Consider the following 27,727-nt stretch of genomic DNA (forward strand, 5'->3'; position numbering starts at 1 on the left):
ACTGGGTCAAATGGTGGCTCCATTCCGTTTTCTGAGGAATCTCTATGCTGCTTTCCATAGTGGCTGGACCAATGTGGACTCCCACCAGCAATGTATAAGTGTGCCTTTTTCCCCATATCCTCACTGACCTTTACTGTTACTTGTACTCTTGATAATTATCATTCTGACTGTAGTATGACATAAAATCTCAGTGTCATTTTAATTTGCATTTCTCTAATTGCTGGAGATGTTGAACATTTTTTCATATATTTTTTGACTGTTCATATTTCTTCTTCTGAGAAGTGTCTGTTTAGTTCCCTTGCCCACTTATTCAGTTATTTGATTTTTTGGTGTTAAGTTTTTTGAATTCTTTATAGATCCTGGAGATTAATGCTCTGAGGTACAGGCAGCAAAGATTTTTCTCCCATTCTATAGGCTCTCTCTTCACATTTTTTGCTTCCTTGCTATGAAGAAGTATTTTTAGTTTGAAACTATCCCATTTATTGATTGGACTGATTTTACTGCTTGCATGGTAGGATCTATATTATTGAGATATTTGGTTTCTAAGCTGAAAAGATGGAGATTTGGGCCTACTTTTTCTTCTAGTAGATGTGGGCAAATCTTTTAACCAAAAAAGAGTAGATATTTTTGGGCATGCATGAATTTAGAAATTATAGTGCCTATAAGTCATTTTTTAAGAATCCAGCCCAAAAAAGAAAATGAAGAGCTGAGGAATAAGGGTAGTTTGGTAGAAGGATTTTGTAAGTAGATCAATTTAAATAAGATCAAACTTTCATAGGAATTATGGCTAGAAAACAAGGTCACAAATCTTGATTATATAAAATGTTAAGGAAAATGGGGATTGGTGGGACAAATCTTTGCTAAAAACCAATCAAAATTAAAGGGATACGAATAGGAAAAGAAGAACTCAAACTATCCCTATTTGCTGATGATATGATTATATACTTAGAGGAACCAGGAAATTCCACCAGAAAACTTCTAGAACTCATAAGTGAATTCAGTAAAGTAGCGGGGTATAAGATCAATGCACATAAATTCAAGGCATTTTTATACATAAGTGATGAATCTTTGGAAAGAATAATTAGGAAAACTACCCCATTCACAATAGCCTCGAAAAAAATAAAATACTTGGGAATCAATCTCACAAAAGAGGTGAAAGACCTCTACAATGAGAACTACAGAACACTAAAGAAAGAAATTCAAGAAAACCTTAGAAGATGGAAAGATCTCCCATGTTCTTGGATAGGAAGAATTAATATTGTCAAAATGGCCATACTACCAAAAGTGCTATACAGATTCAATGCAATTCCAATTAAAATCCCAATGACGTACCTTACAGAAATAGAGCAAGCAATTATGAAATTCATCTGGAAGAATAAGAAACCCAGAATAGCTAAAGCAATCCTTAGCAGGAAGAGTGAAGCAGGGGGTATCGCAATACCAGATCTTCAACTCTACTACAAAGCAATAGTAACAAAAACGGCATGGTATTGGTACCAAAATAGAAAAGTAGATCAATGGTACAGAATAGAGGACACGGACACAAACCCAAATAAATACAATTTTCTCATACTAGACAAAGGTGCCAAAAATATCCAAGAAAAGATAGCCTCTTCAACAAATGGTGCTGGGAGAATTGGAAATCCATATGCAACAGAATGAAACTAAACCCATATCTCTCACCATGCACAGAACTAAACTCAAAATGGATTAAGGATCTCGGAATCAGACCAGAGACCCTGCAGATTATAGAAGAAAAAGTAGGTCCAGATCTTCAACATGTCGGCTTAGGATCAGACTTCCTCAACAGCACTCCCATAGCACAAGAAATAAAAGCAAGAATCAATAACTGGGATAGATTCAAACAAAAAGTTTTCTCTCAGCAAAGGAAACTATCAGCAATGTGAAGAAAGAGCCTACAGAGTGGGAGAAAATCTTTGCCAATCATACTTCAGATAGAGCACTAATCTCCAGAATCTATAAAGAACTCAAAAAACTCAACACCAAGAATACAAATAATCCAATCGACAAATGGGCTAAGGAAATGAACAGACACTTTACAGAAGAAGATCTACAAGCAATCAACAAACATATGGAAAAATGTTCAACATCTCTAGTAATAAGAGAAATGTAAATCAAAACCACCCTAAGATTCCATCTCACCCCAATTAGAATGGTGATTATCAAGAACACAAGCAACAATAGGTGTTGGAGAAGATGTGGGAAAAATGTACACTCATACATTGCTGGTGGGGTTGCAAATTAGTGCAGCCACTCTGAAAAGAAGTATGGAGATTCCTCAGAAAACTTGGAATGGAACCACCATTTGACCCAGCTATCCCACTCCTTGGCCTATACCCAAAGGACTTAAAATCAGCATATTACAGAGATACAGCCACATCAATGTTCATAGCTGCTCAATTCACAATAGCCAGATTGTGGAACCAACCTAGATGTCCTCCAATGGATGAATGGATAAAGAAACTGTGGTATATATATATACAATGGAATATTACTCAGCCATAAAGAATGATAAAATTATGGCATTTGCAGGCAAATGGATGAAACTGGAGAATATCATGCTAAGTGAGATAAGCCAATCTCAAAAAACCAAAGGATGAATGATATCGCTAATAAGTGGATGATGACACATAATGAGGGGTGGGAGGGGTTAGTTTTAGGGTTAGGGTTAGGGTTAGGGAGGGGGGCAAGAATGGAGGAAGGAAGGACTGTATAGAGGGAAAAGAGGGGTGGGAGGGGTGGGGGGAAGGGAAAAAATAACAGAATGAATCAAACAACATTACCCTATGTAAATTTATGATTACACAAACGGTATGCCTTTACGCCATGTAGGAACAGAGAAACAACATAAACGACATGTAGCCCATTTGTTTACAATAAAGAAAAAGAAAGAAAAAAAAAAAAAAAAGAACTGACAAAAAAAAAAAAAATAGCCTAAGGCTTAAGTTTATATTTGTAGATGTAACTGGACCCAGCCTTTCTAAGCATTTCATATTTATTCTTGATTTTGGAGAGATCATACAGTGATGTTTCTTGTGAAACAATATTTGTAATTCACCGAATCCCTCAGATGTACTTCTAAAAATTATATGTAAATATATTTTAAATACATGTTACATGTATAAAACATGTAACCTGATCATATTTTTCTAACTTTTGAGGACATGGGTCTGTCTGGAGTCTGAAAGTCTAATTTCAAATTTTGCGTGGGCTCAGTTCTGCTCACATACTATGAAGCCAACGGCATTTTAACTAACTTCTTTTTATCTCAAATTCTACCTCTATAAAATTGGGGTGCTAAAAACAGGTTGATTTAAGGAGTTCTATACAAAGAACTTTTAACACAAACAGTAATGATTATTTTGCCAAATGCTGGTAAGGTTTTTCTTCATAGAAGGAATTTGGATGATTCTTTCAACGTTTCTGAAATACTTATTTTCTTCCAAAGCATGTATAAATTTTATAAACCAAATATTTATTTTTATATTTGCATTATCAAAGATGGCACCAAGGGCTGGGGATATAGCTCAGTTGGTAGAGTGCTTGCAAGCACAAGGCCCTGGGTTCAGTCCCCAGCCCAGCAAAAAAGAAAAAAAAAAAGATGGCACCAAAAATTCATTTTTGAAAAAAAATTGAAAGGTTTTTCACAACAAAACTAATATCCTCTAATAATAAAGAGAGGCTACTTGGGTACTATTTAAGTAAAATGAATCTTTAAAATGCTAAAATTCACAAGACCTTATTGAATCAATAGCCACAGTCACTGTAAGCCACTCTGAAATGAGGTTATAGTCTTCAGAGTTTAACTATTGATGATGTACACCAAGTGTCAACAAGTATATGTTTACTGTTACTTGAATTCTGTATTATATTAAAAGCCCAAGAAAAGTCTCACACTATTCTAGTTTAGAATTATAATTCCTAGCCATTTTGTAGTAACAGATAAAGAAAACCAATTTTGGAATCTACCAACATTAGGAAAATAACTGAGTTTCAGTTTTCTCATTTTTAAAATCAGAATGATGACAGTACTTATAAATATAAATGTTTTAGTGCTATATTCACAAATACTAGCTAATAGTGGCCATATCACCAGGTCTGAATAAATTTATTTAATAATATTTATTGCAGATCAACTTACTATGTGACTGGTATCCAGCTGATAACTTATGAGCATGGAAAATAAACCTAATTTTGTTAAATCTCTTATTTTTATTCTGATCAATAATATTTAGATTTAGACCTAAATAATCTACATTAATTTCTCCATTAATACAGTGCCTAGAACACAATGTGAGTCAATACATTTTTGTTCAATGAACACATACCAAGAAAGAACTGATAATCAAATTACAATTGAAAATAATTTCGGACCGTTTTTCAGAAGCGATCACAGCCAGGTGCAAGGGTGCATATCGACTTGGGAGGCTGAGACAGGCGGATCGCAAGTTTGAGAGTAACCTCAGCAACTTATCCAGACCCTGTTTCAAAATGAAAAAGGGCTGGGGATGTAGCTCAGTGGTAAAGTGTCCCTGGGTTCAATCCTCAGCATTGGGGGGCGGCAGTAGTGGGGTAGTAGTAGTAAGGAGGATATATAGGTTCTTTATATAGTCAATCCTCAGATTCTATTTGTAAATTTATCTATTCTCTAAAATTTTTCTAACTCCAAAATCAATACTCAGGGAAGTTTTCAAGTTCATCGGTAGACATATACAAAGCAACAAAAATTTGAGTCAACTGATGCGCACATCCACAGCTGAGGTCAAACAAGTGCCACTTTGTCTTCCTCTTTCAGTCCTCGTGCTAGTTAAACCAATGTCTTTTTTGTAGTTGATTTAGTGACAGGTTTTTAAATCTGGAAATGCTGTCTAGTGTTCCTCAGAGGAAAGGCTGTGATGCACCTTGTAGAGAAAATATGTGTTACATAACCTTCATCAAGGTTTGCATTGTAGTGCTGCTGGCAGTGACTCAATGGTCTTAAGTCAACAATAGAGAGTCTTTCTTAAACAGCTAATAGTGTTTTTTTTAAACAACTGAACAATACATAAAACAAGGTTATATATTAATCAGTTGGCAAAAAAATGTTTTTTGTCCCCCTCCCAACCCCTTATCTAATTGGAAGGCCAATTTCTGAGTAGACAAAATGGAGTAAAAAAATGAAGGAAGGAAGTCTGACAACGGAAATCTTAAGAAACCAAAGTTTCTAACTTTGTATTTCCCTTAGAAGTAATGATTCAGTATCTGTAATTCAGTGCTCTCAGAGACTTATAATTATTTGTGAATAATGAGATCTGAGTATATTTATGTCCTAGCAAAGTAACTACTTGAAGATGATGAACACATTTAAGGTAGAAAACAAATGTCACTATGTTAACTATGTTACAGCAAAAGAGCTCTAAGCATTCAGAACTGCTAACTTTCTAAATTAAGTATCTCAAGTAACTATCATGTCAAAAGATTTAGACCCTTTGTTCTCTGGTTTTCTGAAGTGTTTTGTATGTTGCAGTGGTGAGGTCAATGACTAGATCACTCCCAAGGGCACAGCATCCTTCCACCTCTAAAAATGTAGTAACAGTACTCACTTTGAAGAGTTCCAACTCTCTCCTCTTTCTCATTAAAGTCTTGCCGCCAGCTTCCACGTTTCAACTTGGATAAGAAGAGATTCTTGTGAGACCTAAATGAAAAATGAACACTTGTGATTCCAGAAAGACTAGTAAAGATAGCGAAAAAAAGGTACATATTATCATTATCTCAGTTCTAGGATCTTCTAAGCTGGGCTGCTTCCATCCATGCTCTCCTTGTTTAGTATTCCATGTTAACTTTGGTTTCTTAAGATTTCTGTTGTCAGACTTCCCTCCTTCATTTTTTTACTCCATTTTGTCTACTCAGAAATTGGCCTTCCAATTAGATAAGGGGTTGGGAAGGGGACAAAAAACATTCAACTTTCACTCTCCCTAAGGTTTCTGAATTTATTTCCTCTCAAAAGAAATTCCAAAATTCCTTTACATGATAGCACATATCACTTGATTATCTATATAGTTTCCAAAAAAGGGCTTTTGTGAAATTTAAGGCTGTTTGAAATTATGGAATGTAGAGTGTGTGCATGTGTGTGTGTGTATATATATATATATTCATTTTTTTTTAAACAACCCTGCAAAGCTGGTATTACTCTAATCTAATAAAGAATTCAAAAAGCAGTGTTCCTTAGCTTAGATAGCTATATTATCTCCACCTAACTTAAATGCAGGCTCTGCTACATTGCTTTCCCTACAAATATACTATTCCAGTTAATACTGCCCCTCTTTCCCTCTTCCAAAAGTTTCTCTTGTGCTCTCTGGAATGACATTCTCAATGTTTTCACTAGTTTTTCTACATTTGCCTTATCTAAAAAGCTAGCTCTCCCATTGGGACAAGAGTTCTCTTCTTTGTGACTTTCTCAACTAGAGACTGGTTTAATCTTCCACTCTCCATAAGCTACAGGTTCCCAGAGATGGATCTTCATAGTATTTTTGTTATAGTGCTTGTTCTTCTATTTGCTGAACTGGGGTTCAAGCCCGGGCCTACACATGCTAGACAAGCACTTTCCCACTGAGCTATATCCATAGCTCCAATATAGTTTTCATTTACTAATAAGTGCCATGTTCAGTAGCCTGCTTCCACAGAAACCTCAGTTCTTGAGGAATCAGGCAACTGAGACATATCACCTTCTATCAATTCTTCATATCCACCCACTATCCTTCCAAGCACTTCCCATCATTCATCGACCATTTTTCATACCTAAGTGCTATTATGAATCATTTCAGTGTGTTTGTGGACAAAGCATAGAACACCCTGGCTTCTCAAATCCTTGTCTCCAACAATCTCTTCCACACCAAGTTAGCCACCCCCTCCCATGGTTCCATCAAGCATCCCACCTACTCTACTTCTGAAATCATTCATGCAGACTCTGCTTTCTGGACATGTTATATTTATTGTCTGTCACAGCACTTCTAGTAGATCAAAAAGTTTTTCAATTAAGTTTATAAAACTGGAATATGGGACATTCATCAGAAATGTTACCCTATTCCCTTCCTGTCCCAGAATCACATCTTTGTTTCTATGACAGAAGAAGAGTTTAGTGAACACCTTATTTAAGCTCAAGTACTGCCTATATATTATTCCAATAATGGCCTTGTTGAAACCATGTAAAACAACCCAGGATTCCAGAAGCAGGTCTCTATAGTTTGAAATTTTAAGACATGTCAGAGTCTTGAGGATTTGTTGAGGTAAATAGAACCCTGAGATACTTTTAATCATGCCATTTACATAGCAGCTATAACATATTTAAGTCTGCATGAATTGCTTCAATCAAAGACTTTTAAAACAGAGAAGAAAAACATCAATTTACTTCACCTCAATAAGGATACTGTACCCCCTGAGGATTCAGTTACCGCAGACTGTTTGTCACTAATACTTTAAAAGAAGAAAAAATTTGTAAGAATGTAAACAAAAGTAACTTTGCATAAGGATAGCATTTTCCACATAGTCAAGTCATATTTCGATTTACAAAAATATTTTTGGAAAGAAAGTCTGGTAACATTAAGACATATACAGTCTGTTATAACATGGCTAATTTTTGCCCAGATGTGCTTACAAGAGGCATAAATCAAGCTTCACCAAACATTAAGCATTTAGTGCTTTCAAACATTTCTAATATCATTCTTTAAAAAAATGTTCCATGGCCCTTAATTACCATAAATTCAAGTTTTTTTTTTAAAAAAAAGGTTTATTGAGGTATAATTACGAAAAACACTGCTTTGTGTTAGTATACATTTCGATTAGTTCAATTTGAATTTCTGATCCTGCCAACAGTCTCCAAATGAACTTTTTATTTCCTTTGCTATAGTTAAAATAGCTTCCCAAACATAGCATGACCATGTTCATCTCTATGCCTTCAATGCTTCTATTCCTCTTTTCATACGTGAAATTTCTGTCTACTCATGAAAATTCTCAACCATCCTTCAAGTCCTTGCTCAAAACTAAAACCTCACAAAGCAGTCCATTCAATTCCTTCAGCACTGAGGTCTATCCAAAGACTTCAGCAACAAATTATAGATTTTCTGCTATTCTGTGCCTGTAATTCTTGATGCCTCAAATAGATTATAAGTTTTATTAGAGCAAAACATCTACTCCATCTAGTCTTAATGAGAGTCTTGATTTTTTTTTTTAAGAATTAACCCTTTATTAACAGGGTAGAATTTGAATGTAAAACATCACAGTTCTTTCGAACATAAGAGTTACTTAGAGGGCTGGGGAGACAGCTCAGCTGGTAGAGTGCTTGCCTCATAAGCACAAGGCCCTGAGTTCGATCCCCAACACCCAAACAACAAACAAACAAACAAACAAAAAAGAATTCATAAAATGTCACAAGGCATTTCTGGGTCTCCAAGGAAGTATTTCTCAAAAAGGATGTTAAGAACATTTATTTGATTTTAAGAATATTATTTTTCTAGCATTTGTCTGACCTCACAATCATACTTCTCATGCTGTGCTTGTTCATTTGCATCCTATTGACTGCTGTCCTAATACTGGCAGTTTAATATTTTATTAATGGTGATTTCTATTTCCAAGATGTTTTTCATATTTGCTTGATTACTTATCTTTATCCTATCTCTAATTATGATTTACTCCCTATAACTAGTGGACTAACAGTTCTAATATATGTCTGGTAAGGATGCCAAGCCAAATTAAGAATCTTCAGAGGGGAGCTGGGGATTTAACTCAGTGATAGAGCTCTTGCTTAGTATGTGTGAGGTCTTGCATCCGATCCCAAACACTGCCAAGAACCAGCCTCCATCCCCACCCCTGCCACAAAAGAACGGTCAAAGAATTCTCAAGTCTAATGAGAGATGCAGACAGGTAAACAGACAAGTTACAATCTAAGGTAAGTCCTTTTTATAGGTGTGACTTGGTACCATTGGACCCAGAAGTAATAACTCTGATCAGAGTTAGGCAAGACTTTGAATAGGTGACTTGTGAGGTAGACCTTGAATAACAAAGAAGAGCCTGCCTTGGAGAGAATAAAAAGAAGGGAATCCAAAATAGAAGAAACAAAGGAAGGGCACAGAGTAGCATTTTAGTATCAGCGAAAAGTTCTATGCTGCTGGAAAGTTTCAAGCATGTGGGCACAAAGAGGGTTAATGCTTAAGGATGAGATTATATGGTAGCTCCCTGCCCTTTTCCATGAAAGGTATGTTCCAAGGTCCCCAATGGGTATTTGAAATTATATACCATATTTAAGCCATTAGTGCTCCCTCATCCATGAGCAGTCCAAAATAAATGGAAAATTGCCAATATAATGCCTATTAAGATTTCAATTACATGCCTTTCTGAGTAATGTGATGAAATCTCACATTCTCCTGCTTTGTCCTGTATGGGACATGAACTAGCCCATTGCCTAGTATATCTATACTACATATGCTACTTACCCATCAGTCACTTAGTACCTCTCATAATTATCAGAGCTATGTACCAGTACCCCTCCCGCCTCCTACCTTTTTTGGTGTGTGTTAATGGGAATGAACCAGGGGAGCTCTACCACTGAGTTACACCCCAAGTCCTTTTTATTTTTTGAGAAAGGGTCTCACTAAATGGCTAAGGCTGGTCTCAAACTTGTGATCCTCCTGCCTCAGCCTCCCAAGTAGCTGGGATTTTAGGCATGCACCACCACACCCTGGTAAGTAATGTTTTTTAAAATTGCAGCTTTGTGTTGTTAGGGATCTAACCCAGGGCCTTGTACATGCTAGACAAGCACTCCACAACTGAGCTATATCCTCAGATCCTCAAGTAACCCCTTTTCCTTAATAATGACCTTGAAGCACAAAAGTAGCAAAGCTGGTTGGCATTTTGGATGTGCCAAAGAGCAGCCATATAGCACCTCCTTTCAGTAAAAAAATGAAAGTTCTCAACTTGGCAAGTAAAATATCATATGCCATCAGTGCTAAGTTCAAATGTAAAAACAAATATTCTAGCTGTGAAATTGTGAAGACCAAAACATTCATGTTAAATCTTTCTATTGTACTTCAAAATGCTCATGATGATGATGTACTTGATTAAGATGGAAAAGGCATGAAGAGAAAACATGATTTGTTTGAAGGTCAACATGGTGCATCCCAAAGTACAGTATATATAGCAGTACCCCTTTCTTTACCTATAAGGGATATGTTCCAAGGCCTCCAGGAGAGGACTGAAAGTGGATAGTGATAGTATTGAACCTTGTAAATAAGAACCTACCAAGCACTGTGGCAGTAACATTTGTAGGTTGAAGTATGACAGAAAAACTAGCACACAGTTCAATTTTTTTTCCCCTGCACTATTTCATGGATAGATTTGTTCTTACCTTAGAGCTCAGTAAGGTCAACAGTGTTTCCTTTCCTTATTAGGTCAACAGCTTTCACTTAAGCCGACACTTAAAGAAAGCACTTAAGGGTTCTTTTTGGCAACATCATTATTTTTGCCCTTTGGGGCTGTTATTAAGTAAAATAAGGGTTACCTAAATACAAGTACTTCAATATTACAAATGTCAACTGATAACTGAGCTGGCTACTAAATGAGTAAGGGTGAGTAGAGAATATAGCGTTGATATGCTGGACAAAAGGATGATTCATGTCTTGCTTGGGAGGGAGTATAAGGGTGGAGCAGGAAGGTGCAAGATCTCATCATGCTACTCAGAAAGATACACAATTTAAACTTATCAATTATTTCTGAAATTTTCCATTTAATATTTTTAGATCATGGTTGATAGCCTGTAAGTGAGACTATGGATAAGAAGGAACTTCTGAAAAATAAAACAAAAATCAAAAAACAAGGTCATATAAACCTTGGTAGGCCATGCCAACAAATTCTGACACATTTAGTAGAAAACATGAGCTAAAAGGTCTTTAACCTGGGAAATGATTTAATTCTGGGAGTTATGTCAAGGATGGATTTGTATGATACAAATCTATGTGATGATCTATGATAAAAATGATGAGAAAGAATACATTAGAGAAATATTTCTGAGATGAGATTCTTAATACTTAGAGAGAAAACAGGATATATGAGGTGGAGGAGGACAGTCAGGATGCAGAAAGGTAAATAAGAACATGGACAGTTCTAGTTTACACACATTGCATTCGGTCTTGGAGAACATCAGAAATAATGGGTGGTACCATATATAGAAGGAAAGAACATAGGAAATGTGCTCATTATCTGCAAGAACCATACAGTAAGTTTTTATTTTAATTTATGATACATAGTATTACATTGGACAGGAAGGCCTGGCTACAAGAATGTTTTGGGTCTTAGTATCATTAATCCTTGATTTTCCAAACAAAATGAAACAATGCAGCCAATAAAAATGTTATCTTTACTTTTCAAAATGGTCAGAGAAAGAAGTCAAATGATAAATATGACCTCAGTACAGCCTTTGCGGAGATGAACCAGTGAGGAACAAGTCATTGTCTGATAAGCAGGAAGAATAAAAGAAAATACTGTAAGACTGAGTTTTAGTGCTGAGGTGTGTATTCAACTAGAATCCCAATTCCTACCTCTGACTAAACAGTTAAAATAGGATCCCTGCAGTACTCAAGTTGTGGTCCCAAGAAGAAACAATATTATTTCTGTTGCCAAATAAATTCATTCAGAGACCACTAGGTCTCTATCTGGCCTTGGGTTAAGGGTAGAAGCACAGAGGGAACAGACCCTGAGTGCTGGGTGGTTTTGTTTATTTTGTAATATTGGGAACATAACCCAGGGGTGCTCCACTGATGAGTCACATCCTCAGCTCTTTTTATAAAAATGTTTATTTTAAGGGTCTTGCTAAGTTTCCTAGGCTTAACTCAAACTCATGATCTTCCTGCCTTAGCCTTAGCCTCCTGATTTGCTGGAATTAAATGGAGTATACCACTGTCCCTAGCAAACCATGAATTTAACAGAAAAGATCTTTTTGATGATCAGGTTGTATCTTCTTAAATAGGGTTAGCTTATAATGTGAAAAGTAAAAATTACCCTTGGACTGGAGCTGTAACTCAGTGGTGATAAAGCACTTGCCTAGCTTATACAAGGCCCTGGGTTTGATCCATGGTACCACAAAAACAAAAGCAAAAAGAAAAAGAAAAGCCAACCCTTAAAATATCCTAAAGTAATTTTGGAAACTAAACTGAACTACTCTCTCAATATGTAGAACTAATACAACCTATATCCCTCCAGTGTGAGAGCAAATCACTTTCTCTTCAGCTGAACATCATGTGAACTAGCAGCCTACGCTTAGAAAAGACATATGAACAATATTTTAAAATACTAGAATAATTCTTAGTACATAATGAAGGCATGTGAGTTCTGAATAAAAGTAAGGGGCACAAATGATTCACGTTTCCAACTTCAATCTTGTTTCCTCAGTACATCTTTGCTGATACTAGTAAATGAGATTACCTACATTATTTAAACCACAGTATTTTCTCACTCTCTATTTTTGCTTAGAATATATGATTTGTTTATATCATGTAATAATTCTATAATACTCCAAATATCCAAATGTTAATCACTAGTAAGATAACACACTTAGTACTTATTTTTAATAATGGCTCAGTGGCATCACTTTTACATAAAGATGAAATATTCGTAAGACAAAAAATTAATGTGTTTAGTGAGTTTACAAACCTTTTTCCTTTATCTGAATTGACTTCAGGTTCCACTTCAATATCATTACCATTAGGTTTACCTTGAGAAGTTATTTTTCTTGATTTTTCACTTTCCACTACTTTTGCTGCTGCCTTAGAGGGTGTGTGCAGAAGAGAGGGACAGGAAAGAAAACATTAAGCTATTTAAAACAAATAGCATTAAAATAACCCTTTTAATTCTTTGATAATCATGGGCAAATATCTGTTCACAGACCAATAAAAGGTATCATGTTACTATTTTCACCAATAGTTTTTTTTTTTTTGGGGGGGGTGAGGAGGGGTACTGGGGATTGAACTGGAGCACTTTACCACTGAGTTATATCCCCAGTCCTTTTTACTTTTTATTTTGAAATAGCCCTTGAATTTGCAATCCTCCTGCATCAGACTCCCAAGTTGCAGGAATTACAGGCCATGCCCCACTGTGCAAGGCTGTCACCAATAATTATAGTAATGCTGGCAGCTATTTTAGCTACCTCCTTAGTAAAGCATTATGGAAGGGATCTTTCCTTGTAAATATATTTGACAGACATACTAATCTCTAGGCGATTTTAAGATCAAAAAGCTATGTAAAAAAAAAAAATTTTTTTAAATCCCAGTTATTTTGAAACAAAATTCCCTGAAATTAATCAATATGCTCCACTATTATAATACATTAACTTAAAATGTTTTGTGGTTAAGATAGAATAAAAATGTACTTAATATTCTAAAGGGCTGCGGTATAGTTCAGTGGCAGGGTAGGTGCCTAGCATGTATGAGGCCTTGAGCTAGATCCCTATCACTGGAAGAGGAAAAAGAGAAAAAGAGAAAAAGAGGGGAGGAAAAAAAAAGGTGGGGCTGGGAATATGTGTTTTTACTTTTCCCAAAATATTTAAAATCTACTTACAATAAAACTAAATATGTTTTCACTTTTCTTAGTTTAAGTTTTCTTCTTCATAACACGGTTTAAAAAATTTCCTCTTTATTCCCCTTTCAAATTTTTTTTTTATTTTGAGGATCTCACTAAGTTGCCCAGGTAGGCTCCAATTTATAATCCTCCTGCCTCACAGAGCAGCTGGGATTACAGGCATGGATCATAATGCCTGAATGCAAATCTTATTTTGAAAAGTTGCAAAAATACTACAAAGATCACCCTTTTAGTAGATTCATTAATTGTAAGATTTTACCATTCTTCTACAAAACCACTACACAATATTCTGATTCAGTTTTTTAGGTACCAGGGATTGAAATCAGGGGTACTTAACCACTGAGCAATATCCCCAGCACTTTTTATATTTAATTTAGAGGCAGGGTGTTGCTATGTTGCTTTGAGCCTTACTAAGTTGCTGAGGCTGGCCTTGAATGTGCAAAATTCCTGCCTTAGCCTTCCGAGTTGCTAGTATTACAGGCATGTACCACCATGCCCAGCAAAATTCTGATTAGTTTTTAAGGTTATTTCAACTATTCTTTATCTTAAGAATTTCTCTTAAGTCCATTGTTAAGACACTCTGAATATGCATACCTTCATTAGAAAAGTTGATGATTTTTCAGTAATCACATAATTCACATAACTCTTAATTTTTTCCATCATGTGATTGTAGCTGAAGTGTTGAAAAAAAGAGTGGAATGTATCTTTTTGAGAGATTATCATAAGCAATTTTCTTTCTAAAGACTAAAGAAAATAGAAAAAAATGTATTAATAATATGTCACAAATTTCAAATACAAAAAATTCATCATATCATTCAATTGGAAACAAGCACTTTATAAAGTTAAAAAGACACAATTTAAAGTTAAACATGTATTTTTAAACTGTGTAATGGACAATCAGGTTCATACTACTTTTTTTTTTTTTTTGGTGGTGCTAAGACTTGAACCTCCTCATACACGCTAAGCAATTGTTCTACCAGTAAGCTACAACCCCAATCTCATAATATTCTTTTAATTTTTGTGTTTAATATCAACTACTCAAAAACTGATTAGTAAAGGGGACACTAAAAAGGAAAACATACATTATAGTGTTTTATCTAAAACAGGATTTTTCAACTTTTAATTGTCTCTCTGAATTTATAGTGATTAGAATTCGAGTGCATCTCATTCTCATTGCTTCAATGTCTTTAGCAATATGATTTTACAATTTAATCCAACTTTTTCTAGTTGTAGTGAGAGTGTTTGATATTTGTAGAACTACTTATTTCAGTTATATAGTACTATTTGATAAAATATCATTTATTCACCCACTCTTCAAGCATGTTGAGGATTTAGGCTATCAGCTATTATTGCAATGCTCCTAAACATTTTCCTACGTATCTTTGATAAGTACATTACAAGTTTTTCTTCAGTATTAATTCTTTCAATGCTGGATGCACAATAAAAACTATACAACTTTCGGGCTGGGGATATGGTTCAGTTGGTAGAGTGCCTGCCTTGCAAGCACAAGGCCCTGGGTTCAATCCCCAGCACCGCAAAAAAAAAAAAAAAAAAAAAAAAGAATGAGGAATGCTAAAACTATAGAACTTTCGCTGGGCGCTGTGGTACATGCCTGTAATCCCAGTGACTCTGGAGGCTGAGGTAGAAGGATCTCAAGTTCAAGGCCAGCCTCAGCAATTTAGGGAGGCCCTAAGCAACTTAGTGAGACCCTATCTTAAAATTTAAAAAAAATAAAAAGGACTGGGAATGTAACTCAGTGGTAAAGCGCCCCTGGGTTTAATCTCCAGTGCCGCCAAAAAACCAAACGAACAACAATTAAAAAAACCCTACAGAACTTTTTTAAAAAGTCCTAAGCTTAATCCCAGACCAATTATCTTAATATGACCTGGGTTGTTTTTTTTTTTTAAGCCTCATAACTTTTAAAACGTGCACTGAAAGTAAAAATACTGTTCTAGAATATTTATCTAGAAGTGGAATTTGCTGGAATGCTGCTTACAGATTTTGCTAAAATACTTTCCAAAGTTTAAGTACCAATTCACACTCACAGAGAAGAGGTGATGGTGGCAGTCTAATCATTTCTCCACTTTTTAAAGCCCTCTACTGGTGTTCTAAGACATTTTAGTTGTTGCTAATCTGAGAGATAAGAAATGGTATTTCAGTATGTTACCTGGTATTGTCCCAGGGACTAAAACTAATGAAGTCAAGCACTTTCTCTTAACCTTTTTGGTTTTAAGTTTTCCACTTTTATGACATATAACAGAGTAGAGTTTTCAGTAGTGCCATAATGCTAAGGAGAAAATATAGGGGCAGGGAACCCAATAAACAGTGGATTACCAACTGAAGCTTCTGGAGGATTATACCCTTGACACAGGGTCACATTAGAAATAGACAAAGCCTTAACCAAACTGCAATCTATTTGCAAATAGGCTCAGTCTTTTACTGATTAAGGTGATCACTTTATGTACTAAGGTATCAAAAGGTACTCTAGCTTATTAGTCTCCAGAGAAAGAGAAACTAAAACCCAGCGAAGATACTAATACTACTACATATTTACCAGAAAGACTAAAATGAAAACCACAGATACAGTCTAAAGAATATCTGGAACTTTCCTATACTATTGGAATAACTGTCATAACTACTTTCAAAAACTTTGGCATTATCTCCTAAAATTGAATAGGCATATAAATTTTAAAAAATAAATACACAGCTAGGCATGGTGGTGCATGCCTATAATCCCAAAGGCTTGGGGGCTGAGGCAGAAGGATCCAAGTTCAAAGCCAGCCTCAGAAACTTAGGGAGGCCCAAAGAAACTTAGACCATGTCTCAAAAGGAAAAAATTTTTTTAAAGGGCTGGGGATGTGGCTCAGGGGTTAAGGGGCCCTGGGTTCAATCCCTGGTACCAAACAAAAACCAAAAACAAAATACTGAATATGTGCATAGACTATGATTCATGAAGTATACAGTGAACAGAAATGCATGTATTTGTGTCACAAGACTCACAGAAGTATGCTACAAGACAGGCACAGTGGTGCACGCCTGTAATCCCAGCAACTCCTAAGGATAAGACAGGAGAATTACAAATTAAGAGGCCAGCCTCAGCAACTCAGTAAGACCCTAAGCAGTTCAGTGAGACCCTGTCTCAAAATTAAAAGGCCTCAGGATATAGTACAGTGGTAAAGTACTCCTAGATTCAATTTCCAGTATACTCCCCCGCCCTGCCCCCCCAAAAAAGTATACTATAGTCAAAAGTTGGAAATAATTTAAATGTCCAACAGTGGAATGAATAAATTATAGTATATTCAAAGGATGAAACAATGAGAATGAGCAAACTATTATTACAAGCAACAACATGGATCAATCTTACAAATAGAAACTTGCTATAGGATTCCATCTTAAGTTCAGAAATAAGTAAAACTAATCTTTGGTGGTACATGTCAGGGCAGTAGTTAACCTGAAAAAGTAACCACTTCCTTAGGTGACTGTAAGATGCTGTTATGGTTCTGTTTCTTAGATCTCTAAGGGCTCCTAGATTTTGTAAGATCACATCTACTTATACACATGTACTCTTTTAGAGGTATGCCTTGTTCAATAAAAATTTCACTAAAAATGTACAAAATCATCTTTTCTTTGAACGTTAATTCACTCCAAAAATACTCTGCTCTTAATATAAAACAAGTTCTATTGACCTTAACATTATGATCACAAAAGGAACTGTGGAAAAATAAGCAAGTTAAAATGCATTCTTTATGACTGTGTTGCCTAATATAGTAGCTATTAGCCACATGTGACTGCTGATTCCTTGAAACGTGCCTAGTTTGAATTTAGACATATTAAACATATAAAGTATACAACAAATTTAGAAGGCTTGATTTTTAAGAAAGGGAATATAAAATATCTCAGTAACATTTTATGTTGATTTACTGTTAAAAGGTTGATTTTTTTCCATATACTGGATTAGAGAAAGCATTCCTTTTCTCCAATTTTCTTTCAGTTTTCCTCATTCCATACAAACAGCTCTAAAATTCTATGACTTCAATTTAGACACTTACCGTGTGAGAATTTGGGTCACCAAATATTCTTTCGAAGACTTCTTCTGCTTCCTTAAAACTGCCATTTTCCATACAAACGGCTATAGCCTTAAAGACAAGATGACAAATACATACCTTAAACTATTTTCTAAGATATCGGGGAATTTTTTAATTATTGAAATCAACCAAGTGAATCTGAAATACTTCATTTAAAACTTCTATGCAGCTTAGTAAGTTCTATTTGATAAATAACAATTTCAAAGACAATAAGACATGAAAAAAATGGACAAAAAAGACTTGAAAATTTTTCACTTGTCCTTCACATATTTAATAAAAAATGCTCAGCATTCTATTTCTAATTTAGGCCAAATTAAAAGCAGGCATTAATAAATAAGAAGGTAGATGATGTACATTTAGGACCTATCTAAATATTAATTTTGAGTTATAGGAAAATGAGATAGGAGGTAGATGTTGTTTTGATAATTAAAATATTAAAAATTTGCTAGTCAGGATCCTTGGAAAATCTCTACTAGAAACCTAGCAAATCAGATGCTTTTGAATGATAATTTACACACTGGTCTTTCTGATATACCACATGTGATAAGATATTGGACCACCATTATCATCTGGATAACTATAATCTTGGCAGGATATTTAACATCTTGATGCCTTATAAATATAACAGTACACCTACTTCACAGAATTGTTATAAGGATTAAAGAGTTATATGTGAAAGGGCTTAGAATGGTATCTGGCAAGTATTATACATTAAACACCTGCTACATCCTTTATTGTCAACCCCTCGACTTTATAGTATAGTAACAAAGGTTAGCTTTTTTCTAGAGCCCCAAGTCTGGGATAACATGAAAAATCTCTTCAACCTGAGTTCAAGTTTTAAAATAATTAGGACTTTTTCTGCCTAGTCTCTTCATATCCTAATTCTACTTGACTGTCACCACACTAATTCTTGGGAATGGGAAATACCACTTAGATTCTCTAACATTCAACATGTGAAAAAAAATTTCAATTTTATAAAAATAAGGAAAAGTTTATTAAACACAAAGTCTATAGTACTGGCTTCAATGGCCAGCAAAACATATTTTACCAATCATATATTTGAATGACTTTTGGCTTCTCACTCTTAAACTGTCTACTAAAATTCTCTCAACATGTGTAAAATTTTATATACTCTTGGGCTGGGGTTGTGGCTCAGTGATAGGGCGCTTGCCTCACACACGTGAGGCACTGGGTTTGATTCTCAGCACCACATACAAATAAAAAAAAATAATAAAATAAAAAAAAATTTATGTACTCTTGCTTGCAAAAATCCATAATCTATTTTTAATTAAAAATACTAGTTTGGGGGATTAGCTTAGTGGTAGAGCATGTGCTTATTACTAGCATGTATGAGGCCCTGGATTCAATCCTCAGCAACAAAAACCTCAAAACACCAAAAAACATATATAATTCTTATGTAGAAATTGGGAGGATGCAACCCCTCAATTTTAAAGATTGCTTGATAATCTTTAAAATAGATGCAGTGTGACAGGTACAGTGCACACCAGTAATCCCAGCAACTCTGGAGGCTGAAGCAGGAATATTACAACTTTGAGGCCAGCCTCAGCAACAGAGTGAGACCCTATTTCAAAAAATCAAAAAGGATGGGGGATGTGGCTCAGTGGTAGAATGCTCCCAGGTTCAATTTCCCAGTATTTCCCACAAAAATAAATAAATAAATAAATAAGGTGTAATATGTTTCCTGCAACATCGGGGCAGCAATATACACTTGAGTACAAAACAAAGGTCAAATTTCTAAAGCAAAGGTCAAAATTTTTGAAAGATTTTAATTTTAAAATTTCTAAAAGGGTCTAAATTTTACTCTGGGTATCCTACCCAATTTCTATTAAGTACCTCTTCATTTATTTTAGATATCATATGCTTTTATTTTCTTTCACAATAATAAGCACAAAGAAATATTCATACCTGAATTTTAATTAAGTTGTCTATTTCTTCATGAAGTTTGTCATGTTCCTTTTCAATTGAAGCCCAAATCATCAGGGCTGATTCCAAGGGTGTAATTTGCTCATCATTTTCAAACTGTGCATCTTTAAAAAACAGAATAAAAATAAGTAATTTAGATGATCAAGTAGAATCTTTGTCAGATTTTTAAAGATGCATTTCTTTAAATATTTACAAGTATATATTATGTGCCAGGCATTCTTCTCCCATAACCATTTTAGGGAAGTGATTTTCTAAGTTAATTTGCTAAGATCAATTTTAAAGCTGGAAAAATATTCTGATGAAATCATCAAACAACTGAAACTTTACGAAAATAATAAATTCCTTTTGGCTGGATGCAGTGACACATGCCTTAATCCCAGGGACTTGGGAGACTGAGGCAGAAGGATTGCAAATTTGAAGCCAATCTTGGCAATCTGATAAGATCCTGTCTCAGAATAAAAAAGGGCTGGAGATATAGCTCACTGGTAAAGCACCCATGGGTCAATCCTCAGTACCAAAAAAGAAAAAAAGAATGGTAGAAGAAGGGAAAACTCTTTTAGATATAGTAGTTATGCCTCTCTGGGGTATGAACAGTGAAACCAAGACCAACATAGGATCAATGAGAAGAAACAGTCAGTCACCGAAGATCTGAATGAAAAGTAATCCAGAGATAAGTACAAAGATCTTGAGTAGTAGTTTGGTATTCGATGAGTAGGAAGGTTAGTTTGGTAGAACAGTAGGCAAAATGGATGCACGTCATCAAAATAATGTTAGAGGTAAGTATTTGTCCAATCTGGAACTTATTTTGAATGTAGAACAAGACTTGGCTAATGGATTAGATACGGGGAATGAAAAAAAAAAAAAAAAAAAAAAAGGACTCTCAGGTTTGAACTAATGGATAAATGTGCTAACATTTAATAACTTAAAAAGCCTGGGTGAGGACCAAGTTTAGGAAGATGAGTATGAAAAAAAATCAAGACAGCAACTATAGCTTATTTTCTAAATAATTCTGGTATTTTCATTTTGTTGAGAATACTTTTTTTGGTAGTACTGGGGATCTAGGGGCACTCTACCACTCTGTCACACATAATATCTGGATCTCCCTTCCCTTGTAGCTGGGAAGTTATCTAAGAAGAAACTAAGATATACTGAACAAATGCTATGTAAAGAATAGCATATTTTCTCACATTTAACTTTCAAAACAACCCTGTTAACAACAACGTTAACTTATAGTCTAAAAATTTTCAGTTGTGTCCACATCAGCTTGTTTTCCTCAGCAATAGGTCCTGACCTTCATACAATCCTTTCTCTTCCACATCTACTCTGCTTCTAATTCTCCCACTAGTGCTTCAGCATCAACTCCAGATCTAACCTCAGATGGCAAACAAAGCAGGCTACATGAACAAAAGCTGGATTAGTAAACACAATGAAAGTGGTAATAATCTGATTTTATGCAATACATGTTTATAAGTAAGCAATGTCATTAAGTACTGCCCACCACCCACGATGAAAGAGAAAGCATTTCATAAGTTGTAAAAACCAACATAAGTATGTAATTATTTGTATAAGTCATTTAAATGACCATGTTATAGTCATTTTTGATAAAACTGAACTAAACCTCCCCATCACAATCTTAAATAAACCAACATTGAGTTTATGAAAGGTCTCAAATATGTTACCAGTAAAAACAGTGTTTATATGATAGACATCACAAAATTATCATGTATAAAATTTAAAGTGAAATCCCCAAGAGTCCATAAAGTATAATTCTTCCACTGCAACACCAAAATTATCTGGGAACTTATTAGAAATGCAAATTCCAGGGGCTGGGGAGATAGCTCAGTTGGTAGAGTGCTTGCTTTGTAATCACAAGGCCCTGGGTTCCATCCCCAGCACCCAAAAAAAAAAAAAAAAAAAAAAAAAAAAGAAATGCAAATTCCAAGGCTCCACACCCATCCTATAGAATCTGAAACTCATGAGGGGCAGAAGGATTCAGCACAGTTTTTTAAGAAGTCCTCTAAGCAATTCTGAAGCAGGCTAAAGTTTGACAATTACTGCTCTAAGAAGACAATATACTTTTATTTGCTTTAGATATGTTTACATGAACATGTGTGTGTGTCCATGTATATATAAGGCATATACCTGCATGCAAACTCAAAAAAAAAGGAAAAGGCAGCTCCCATTTGTTTCTTCTCATTCTCTTATATTTAGACATGAATACATTATAGGATAAAAACACATTTACCGAGGGATTTTCCTGCCGCAATTCTCGTCAAAAACTGACATATGTATATAGTTCTCAGTTGATAAGTTGTAAGACTGGATAGTCCATGAATAATGGCTAGAAAAGAAAAAAAGTGAATTTTATTAAAAACGAAAAAAGTGAATTTTATTAAAAACGAACTTAATCCAGCAGTGCCACTGTGTGGTTTGTTAATAGGTTACAAATATCTGTAAAAATTAGCAGAAATTTAGAGCTGTATGTTCTAATTAAGTAACTTTAAAAAAAAAAAACTCCAACAAAAAGAGAACCCTTCAGAATTAACACTCGTTGCAAAATATAACTGACTCATATGCATAATAACAAACATTTAAAATTACTTTCAACAAGCAGCACTTGCCAGGTGTGTTGGTGCACACCTATAACCCCACCAACTTGGGAGGCTAAGGCAGAAGGATTTCAAGTTTCAGACAAGCCTCAATAACTTAATGAGACCCAGTCTTAAAATAAAAAAAATAAAGAGGGTTGGAATGTAGTTTAGTCGTAAAGTACCCCTGGGTTCAATCCCCAGTACAAAAAAATAAAATAAGGTAAAAAGCAACGCTCTATACTAAGGAAAGCCTAGTGGTAGAATGTTTGTCTAGCATGCAGGAGGCCCTGGGTTTGAGCCCCAGCACTGCAAAACAAAGCCAAAAATAATTGCTTCTATCTTACCGCCAGCAGAATGGTTATCAAGAATACAGAAAAACAGTGGGAGAGGTGGCACATGCCTGTAATTCCAGTTAAGCAGGAGGCTGAGGCAGGATGATGGAAAGTTGGAGGCCAGTTGGGCAATCTGGCAAGACCCTGTCTCAAAATAAAAGGACTGGATCTAGTGGGTCAAGGCCATGGATGCTGCTAAACATCCTATAAGGCACAGGAAATATCCCCTACCCCATCCTACAACAAATAATTTCACGGTCAAAAAGTCAAGTGTTGCCATTTAGAAACAATTCATTTGCTTCTCTTAATAGTTCTTGATACTATTGTTACCACAATTTTACAGAAGAAAAAACTGAGGAACCAAAAGGATAATGTTGTTTCTTTTTTTTTTTTTTTTTTTTTTTTTGTACCAGAGATTGAATCCAGAGGCACTTTACCACAGAGCTATACCCTCAACCCCTTTTATAAAATTTTGAGACACGGTCTTGCTAAACTGCTGAGGCTGGCCTTGAACTTGTGATCTTCCTGCCTCAGCCTCTGGAGTTGTTGGGATTACAGGCATGCACCAGATGCCTGGCTGCTTCAAGTCTTATCTCTAATAAGGTAGAAAAGAAGGGTCTGAATGGCAACACTTGACATTTCAGACTATGTAGTTCTTTGTTGGAGAATGGGGTTGGGGATATCTCCTATACCCTATAGGATGTTTAGCAGCATCCATGGCCTTTTTTTATTTTTATTTTGAGACAAGGTCTTGCTAAGTTTTAGCCTTGAACTTTCAATCCTCCCGCTCAAAGACATTTTTTTAATAATTCTAATTATTGCTAAATGACTTCATTCTAGGATTCAATTTTCTAATCATTGATAATTATCTATGGCTCCAGTGTATACATGTGTTATCTGCAGAAGAAAGGTTCTTGAATAGGAATTTAAGGCATGGGTTTGGAACATCCCTTTTAACCTACCAGTACCTTAGGTTGACTAATTCAGTCTTCTATAAGATTATTTGCCTATTCACCACGATGCGACGATATGGCTTGCTGAGAATCTCGTATTAAATATTAGTCATATTAAAGATACATAATAAATTTAGTGGCAACTCTGAATGATGTCCCGGGGTATCTTTCCGTTGCCTTTCAAAATGCTGACGCTAGTCCTCTCGTTGGGTCCACCGTTTCCCATCACTTACAGGCTATCTAGACAGCAGGTTTCATGGTTATTTTTATTGAGGGTTATACGCAGCAAGTAGGCCAATTAAGATTTTAAAAGCTCACAAATTAACATAAAACATTGATTACTTGTAGTCACTGGAGACTGTAGTAACTGGATAACTATCACTACAGGAATACGGAAGTAGAAAAGCAACAAATATCAGCGCCAAAGGACATAAAAGGACCTAGGCAGTGGGTCGGATGCAATTTAACTCATTTAACCCTTGTGTCAGCCCTAGCCACGGGTCTTCTTATCATTTTTCCGAAGAGCAAAACAGAATCTTGACGACAAGAGGCGCAACAGGGATTCGAACATAGGTTCCTTCAGTCGAGGCTCCGCCGAACCGCCGCAGGAGCCCTACTTCCGACCCCGCTGGAAACCAGGCCTCCGCCGCCCCCAGCGCAGCCGCCCGCTCCTCACCTTCCGCGCTGTCGCGGGTTCGGTGGAAGTCCTCCGAGCGGCCGTCGCAGAAGGCCCGGCAAAGAGAGAGGCAGAGGAAGTCGAGCATCCAGCCGGCAGCCACAGCCTCGGCCTCCGCCACCAGGCCCGCGTCCTCCCCTAATTCTTCCTCTTCCTCTCCCTCCTCCTCCTCCTCTTCTTCAGGGGTGCTCAACTGCATCTGACACTCGGTCAGTTCCTGGCACTCAAACTGTTCGTGGTTCTCTCTGGACCGCTCCACCATCTCCTGGCGTGAGGAGTCCGCACTCTCCCCGTCCGCACGGCCCCGCGGGCTCGGAGCCGCTGAAGAAGCGACCTCCGCCATGTTAAATGGCTCGCGCGGGTTGTGCGGCTTGGAACAGCGAGCAACGATTGGCTCGCGCTAGAGGGCGCGGGGCGTGGCCACGGAGGGTCTCTTCCGTCGGTGGGAAACCACCCAATCACATCGCCGGGATGGGCGAGCAACTCGAGCCTGGCTTCTGATTGGTCGGTTCCTGTTCCCGTCTCTGGACATTGAATTCCCCGCGGGTCTGGGGCCAGCGGGCTGCTGGTAAACTGGTTGACCTGTGTCAACTGGAATGACAAGCTGGGCGGAGAAACTGGTGAGGAAGTCGGGAACTGCTTTTCCCCTGCTTTTAAAATGTAACTTTGACTAGAAACAAGATCTATTAAAATGGAAACGCATTTTACCTACAACGTACTTCAAAAGGAGATTGGTAGACCTTGTCACCAGATCCTAGTGTTTAACGCAGTACTTGACCATAAACCAAAACTATTATAAAGGACTGACTTTCGTGCTTTCCAACTTTTAGGTGCGTTATTATCAACCTTAGGGCTTGTTAAAAGAAATTCATGGGCTCTCAAGTTTCTGCCCCTCTAGTTCTGGCTGGGGGAAACTTGAATTTGCAAGTTTAATAAGCTTTCCAGGTGATGCTGAGGCCTTTGCCTGAGGACCTTATTTTAAGAACCACTATTCTAGGAAGAGTACATTATTAAGTTGGACTGTGCAGCGTCACGCCTGTAATCCCAGGGAGGCTGAGGCAGGAAGATTGCAAATAAGAGGCTAGTGTCAGCACCTTGATGAGATTGTGTCTCAAAAAGTAGGGGAAGGTTGGGTATATAGCTCAGTTATAAAGCACCCCTTTACCGAGTTCACTGTACAGTACTGAAAACAACTACAAAACCTCTGTTAATAACTCCATTTTAACATCCATACTACATATTATTTTTTAAATGTTCTTTTTTGTTGTGTGCCTTTTATGTGTATTGTACTGTTAGAATGATAAACATAATGATACTAATTGTTTCCATGAAGAATTAGGTCCCGTTGAGGAGACAAGAAAGACGCACACAAGTATACAAATATTAGATTAATGGGTATTGCTAACCATATCCTAATAGTGTTACTGGAGTCCTAGGCCAGAGACCTGATTCTGGGGATCTAAAATCAGGTCCAGCTACTCACCCCAAAAAAACAAATAGAAAAAGCAATGGTAAAAAGCATCAAAGGAACTTTAATTGGAACAGCTACACCAGGAAGACAAGAGGACCTTTGAGGAACAGACAGTGACCCTAAGGTTTTATAGAAAAGGGAATGAGGGCATGGGTTTTGGGTTTGCACAACTGGAGGCTTTTTACAACTGTGTAAGCAAGTAATCTTGATCAGGTGTGATCTGTCCACCATATCAGGATTGGTCAGACTGGGTTCCAGATAAGAAAGTTGCTATTGCCTGGGGACTGACTTCTCACAATATGTATATCAGATCAGATCTCATCCCAGAATCCAAAGTGATTCAGAGCAAAGGAGACAGATGCAAAATGGAGGCAGAGATGCCAAATCTTTAATCCTCCTTTTAGCCACCCATCAAGCATTCACATGCTAAGAGTCTAAGTCCTTATTACAATAGGAGTTTGGTGGAGATGTCACTGGAGGAGTCCCCAGATGGAGGACCTGCACTCTGGACCAGCAGGGCCTTTGATGTATGTGATGGAAAAGAATTTCATCACATGTCAGTAGTGGCATACATAAATTTATTTAGGAAAACAAGGAATACACATTCAAGAGAGAATGAGAGCCATCTTGAAAGCGAGACAGAAACTTGCTTTTGAGATTCCTGGCTTCTCTTTTAAAGGGAACTGGGGAAGGATGTGTGTGTGAGGATGTCATCAGTCTGGTCATTCTTAGGATTCTTAACGCTGATGTGGTCTCAATTCTTGGACTGGTAAATAATGTTGGAAAGTTCCCTAAATTACAGGTTTCTTAAAATGTTGTATCTTCTTGTTATTGTATTTCTCTTAATCTATCTGTTGGGTTAATGAACGGTACACATGGTAATTTTCATAAGTGGGTGAATTTACAGTGACTTTAAGGTTTATAAAGCGGCCATAGTGGTACATGCCTACAATCCCAGAGACTCAGGAGGCTCGAAAGTTCAAGGTCAGCCTCAGAAACCAGCCTTAACAACTAAGTGAGGCCTCATCTCAAAATTAAAAATAATAATAATAATAAAAAGGACTTGGGGTACAAAATAAAAACTCAGGGTACAATGGTAGAGGGTCCATTTTCCAGAGTGACAGGGGTGGAAGAGAGATTGATTTGGGGAGTGACAAGCCTGAATAGATGTGTGGAAACTCAGATTTAAATGATGTTTTCTGTCCTTCCTTTGTGTCTCCTTTCTACTTTTTTCTTTTCTTCTACCTCAGAGGGAGTCTAAGCTAGAGAGATTTCAGTAAGAAGGTTTAAAGAGAGTTACACAGGGGAAAGACCTATATGTGAACTGTTTTTTTAATTGTTTTTTTTTTTTTTTTTTTTTTAATGTAAGTTTTAAAGGACCTAAAAGAATAGTTTTCTTGTCCTTACAGTTCTCAACTGTGGCTATGCATCAGATTTTCTCATTTGGCTATGGTAGACTTCATACTCACTAAGTCTGAATTTCTAAAGACAGGTCTCAAGGTCTCAACCATTTATGCACTTTTAACAACTTCTCCAGAGCATTCCAATACAGAACCAGGGACCATAGCTACCACACTACACAAATAAATGGAATTATTCCACTTTGAGGTGGTGGATTGTGGCATTATGGTATATAGTGTATATCTGCTTTTCATACAGGGCTCCCGACTCCAGCTCCTCTAACCCTTGTAATTTCCTAAGTGACTAGGGCAACAGAGTTTCCTTTATAAAGGTGAAAGCCAGTCTTTTGTTATTTATTACAAGTTCCTTTCAACCACACAGCTTATGTTAATAAAATAATTTTTTGGAGGTCTATGGCTAACCACTGCAGGAGGATGGGGAGGTTGGGCAGGGACTGGCTACCAGAGAAATCCACCCTATGCTCAGTAGGTTGTAACTTACTGCCCCAGTCCCTATGTCTAGGGAGGGCAAAGAGCCCAAAGGTTGAGTTGATTCCAGTGGCTCATAATCAATCACGCCTACTTTGCATCCATAAAACCCCCAAGGAATTGAGGACAGTGGGCTTCCAGGAAGGTGAAGAAGAACACATCT

At 36.6% G+C, this 27,727-nt stretch overlaps 1 protein-coding gene across 5 annotated transcripts in view; it reads right to left on the reverse strand.

Moving 5' to 3' along the window:
- The window catches only part of Terf1 (telomeric repeat binding factor 1), a 33,995-nt gene extending 9,443 nt beyond the window's left edge, over positions 1 to 24,552 (reverse strand). The window contains exons 1-8 of one of the 5 annotated variants that reach the window (XM_047529145.1): positions 24,205 to 24,552; positions 21,898 to 21,993; positions 19,635 to 19,756; positions 17,673 to 17,759; positions 14,218 to 14,367; positions 12,700 to 12,812; positions 7,414 to 7,473; positions 5,604 to 5,695 (exon numbers count right to left, since the gene is read on the reverse strand). In XM_047529145.1, coding sequence (XP_047385101.1) covers positions 5,604 to 5,695; positions 7,414 to 7,473; positions 12,700 to 12,812; positions 14,218 to 14,367; positions 17,673 to 17,759; positions 19,635 to 19,756; positions 21,898 to 21,993; positions 24,205 to 24,547 — 1,063 coding nt within the window. In that variant the 5' untranslated portion in view covers positions 24,548 to 24,552. The remainder of the gene's footprint in view (positions 1 to 5,603; positions 5,696 to 7,413; positions 7,474 to 12,699; positions 12,813 to 14,217; positions 14,368 to 17,672; positions 17,760 to 19,634; positions 19,757 to 21,897; positions 21,994 to 24,204) is intronic. The other 4 variants (XM_047529162.1, XM_047529170.1, XM_047529153.1 and 1 more) reach the window with 4 other exon arrangements.
- Positions 24,553 to 27,727: the final 3,175 nt, after the last annotated feature.

The sequence above is a fragment of the Sciurus carolinensis genome, chromosome 1 (assembly GCF_902686445.1).
Source record: "Sciurus carolinensis chromosome 1, mSciCar1.2, whole genome shotgun sequence".
Classification (NCBI taxonomy): domain Eukaryota; kingdom Metazoa; phylum Chordata; class Mammalia; order Rodentia; family Sciuridae; genus Sciurus; species Sciurus carolinensis.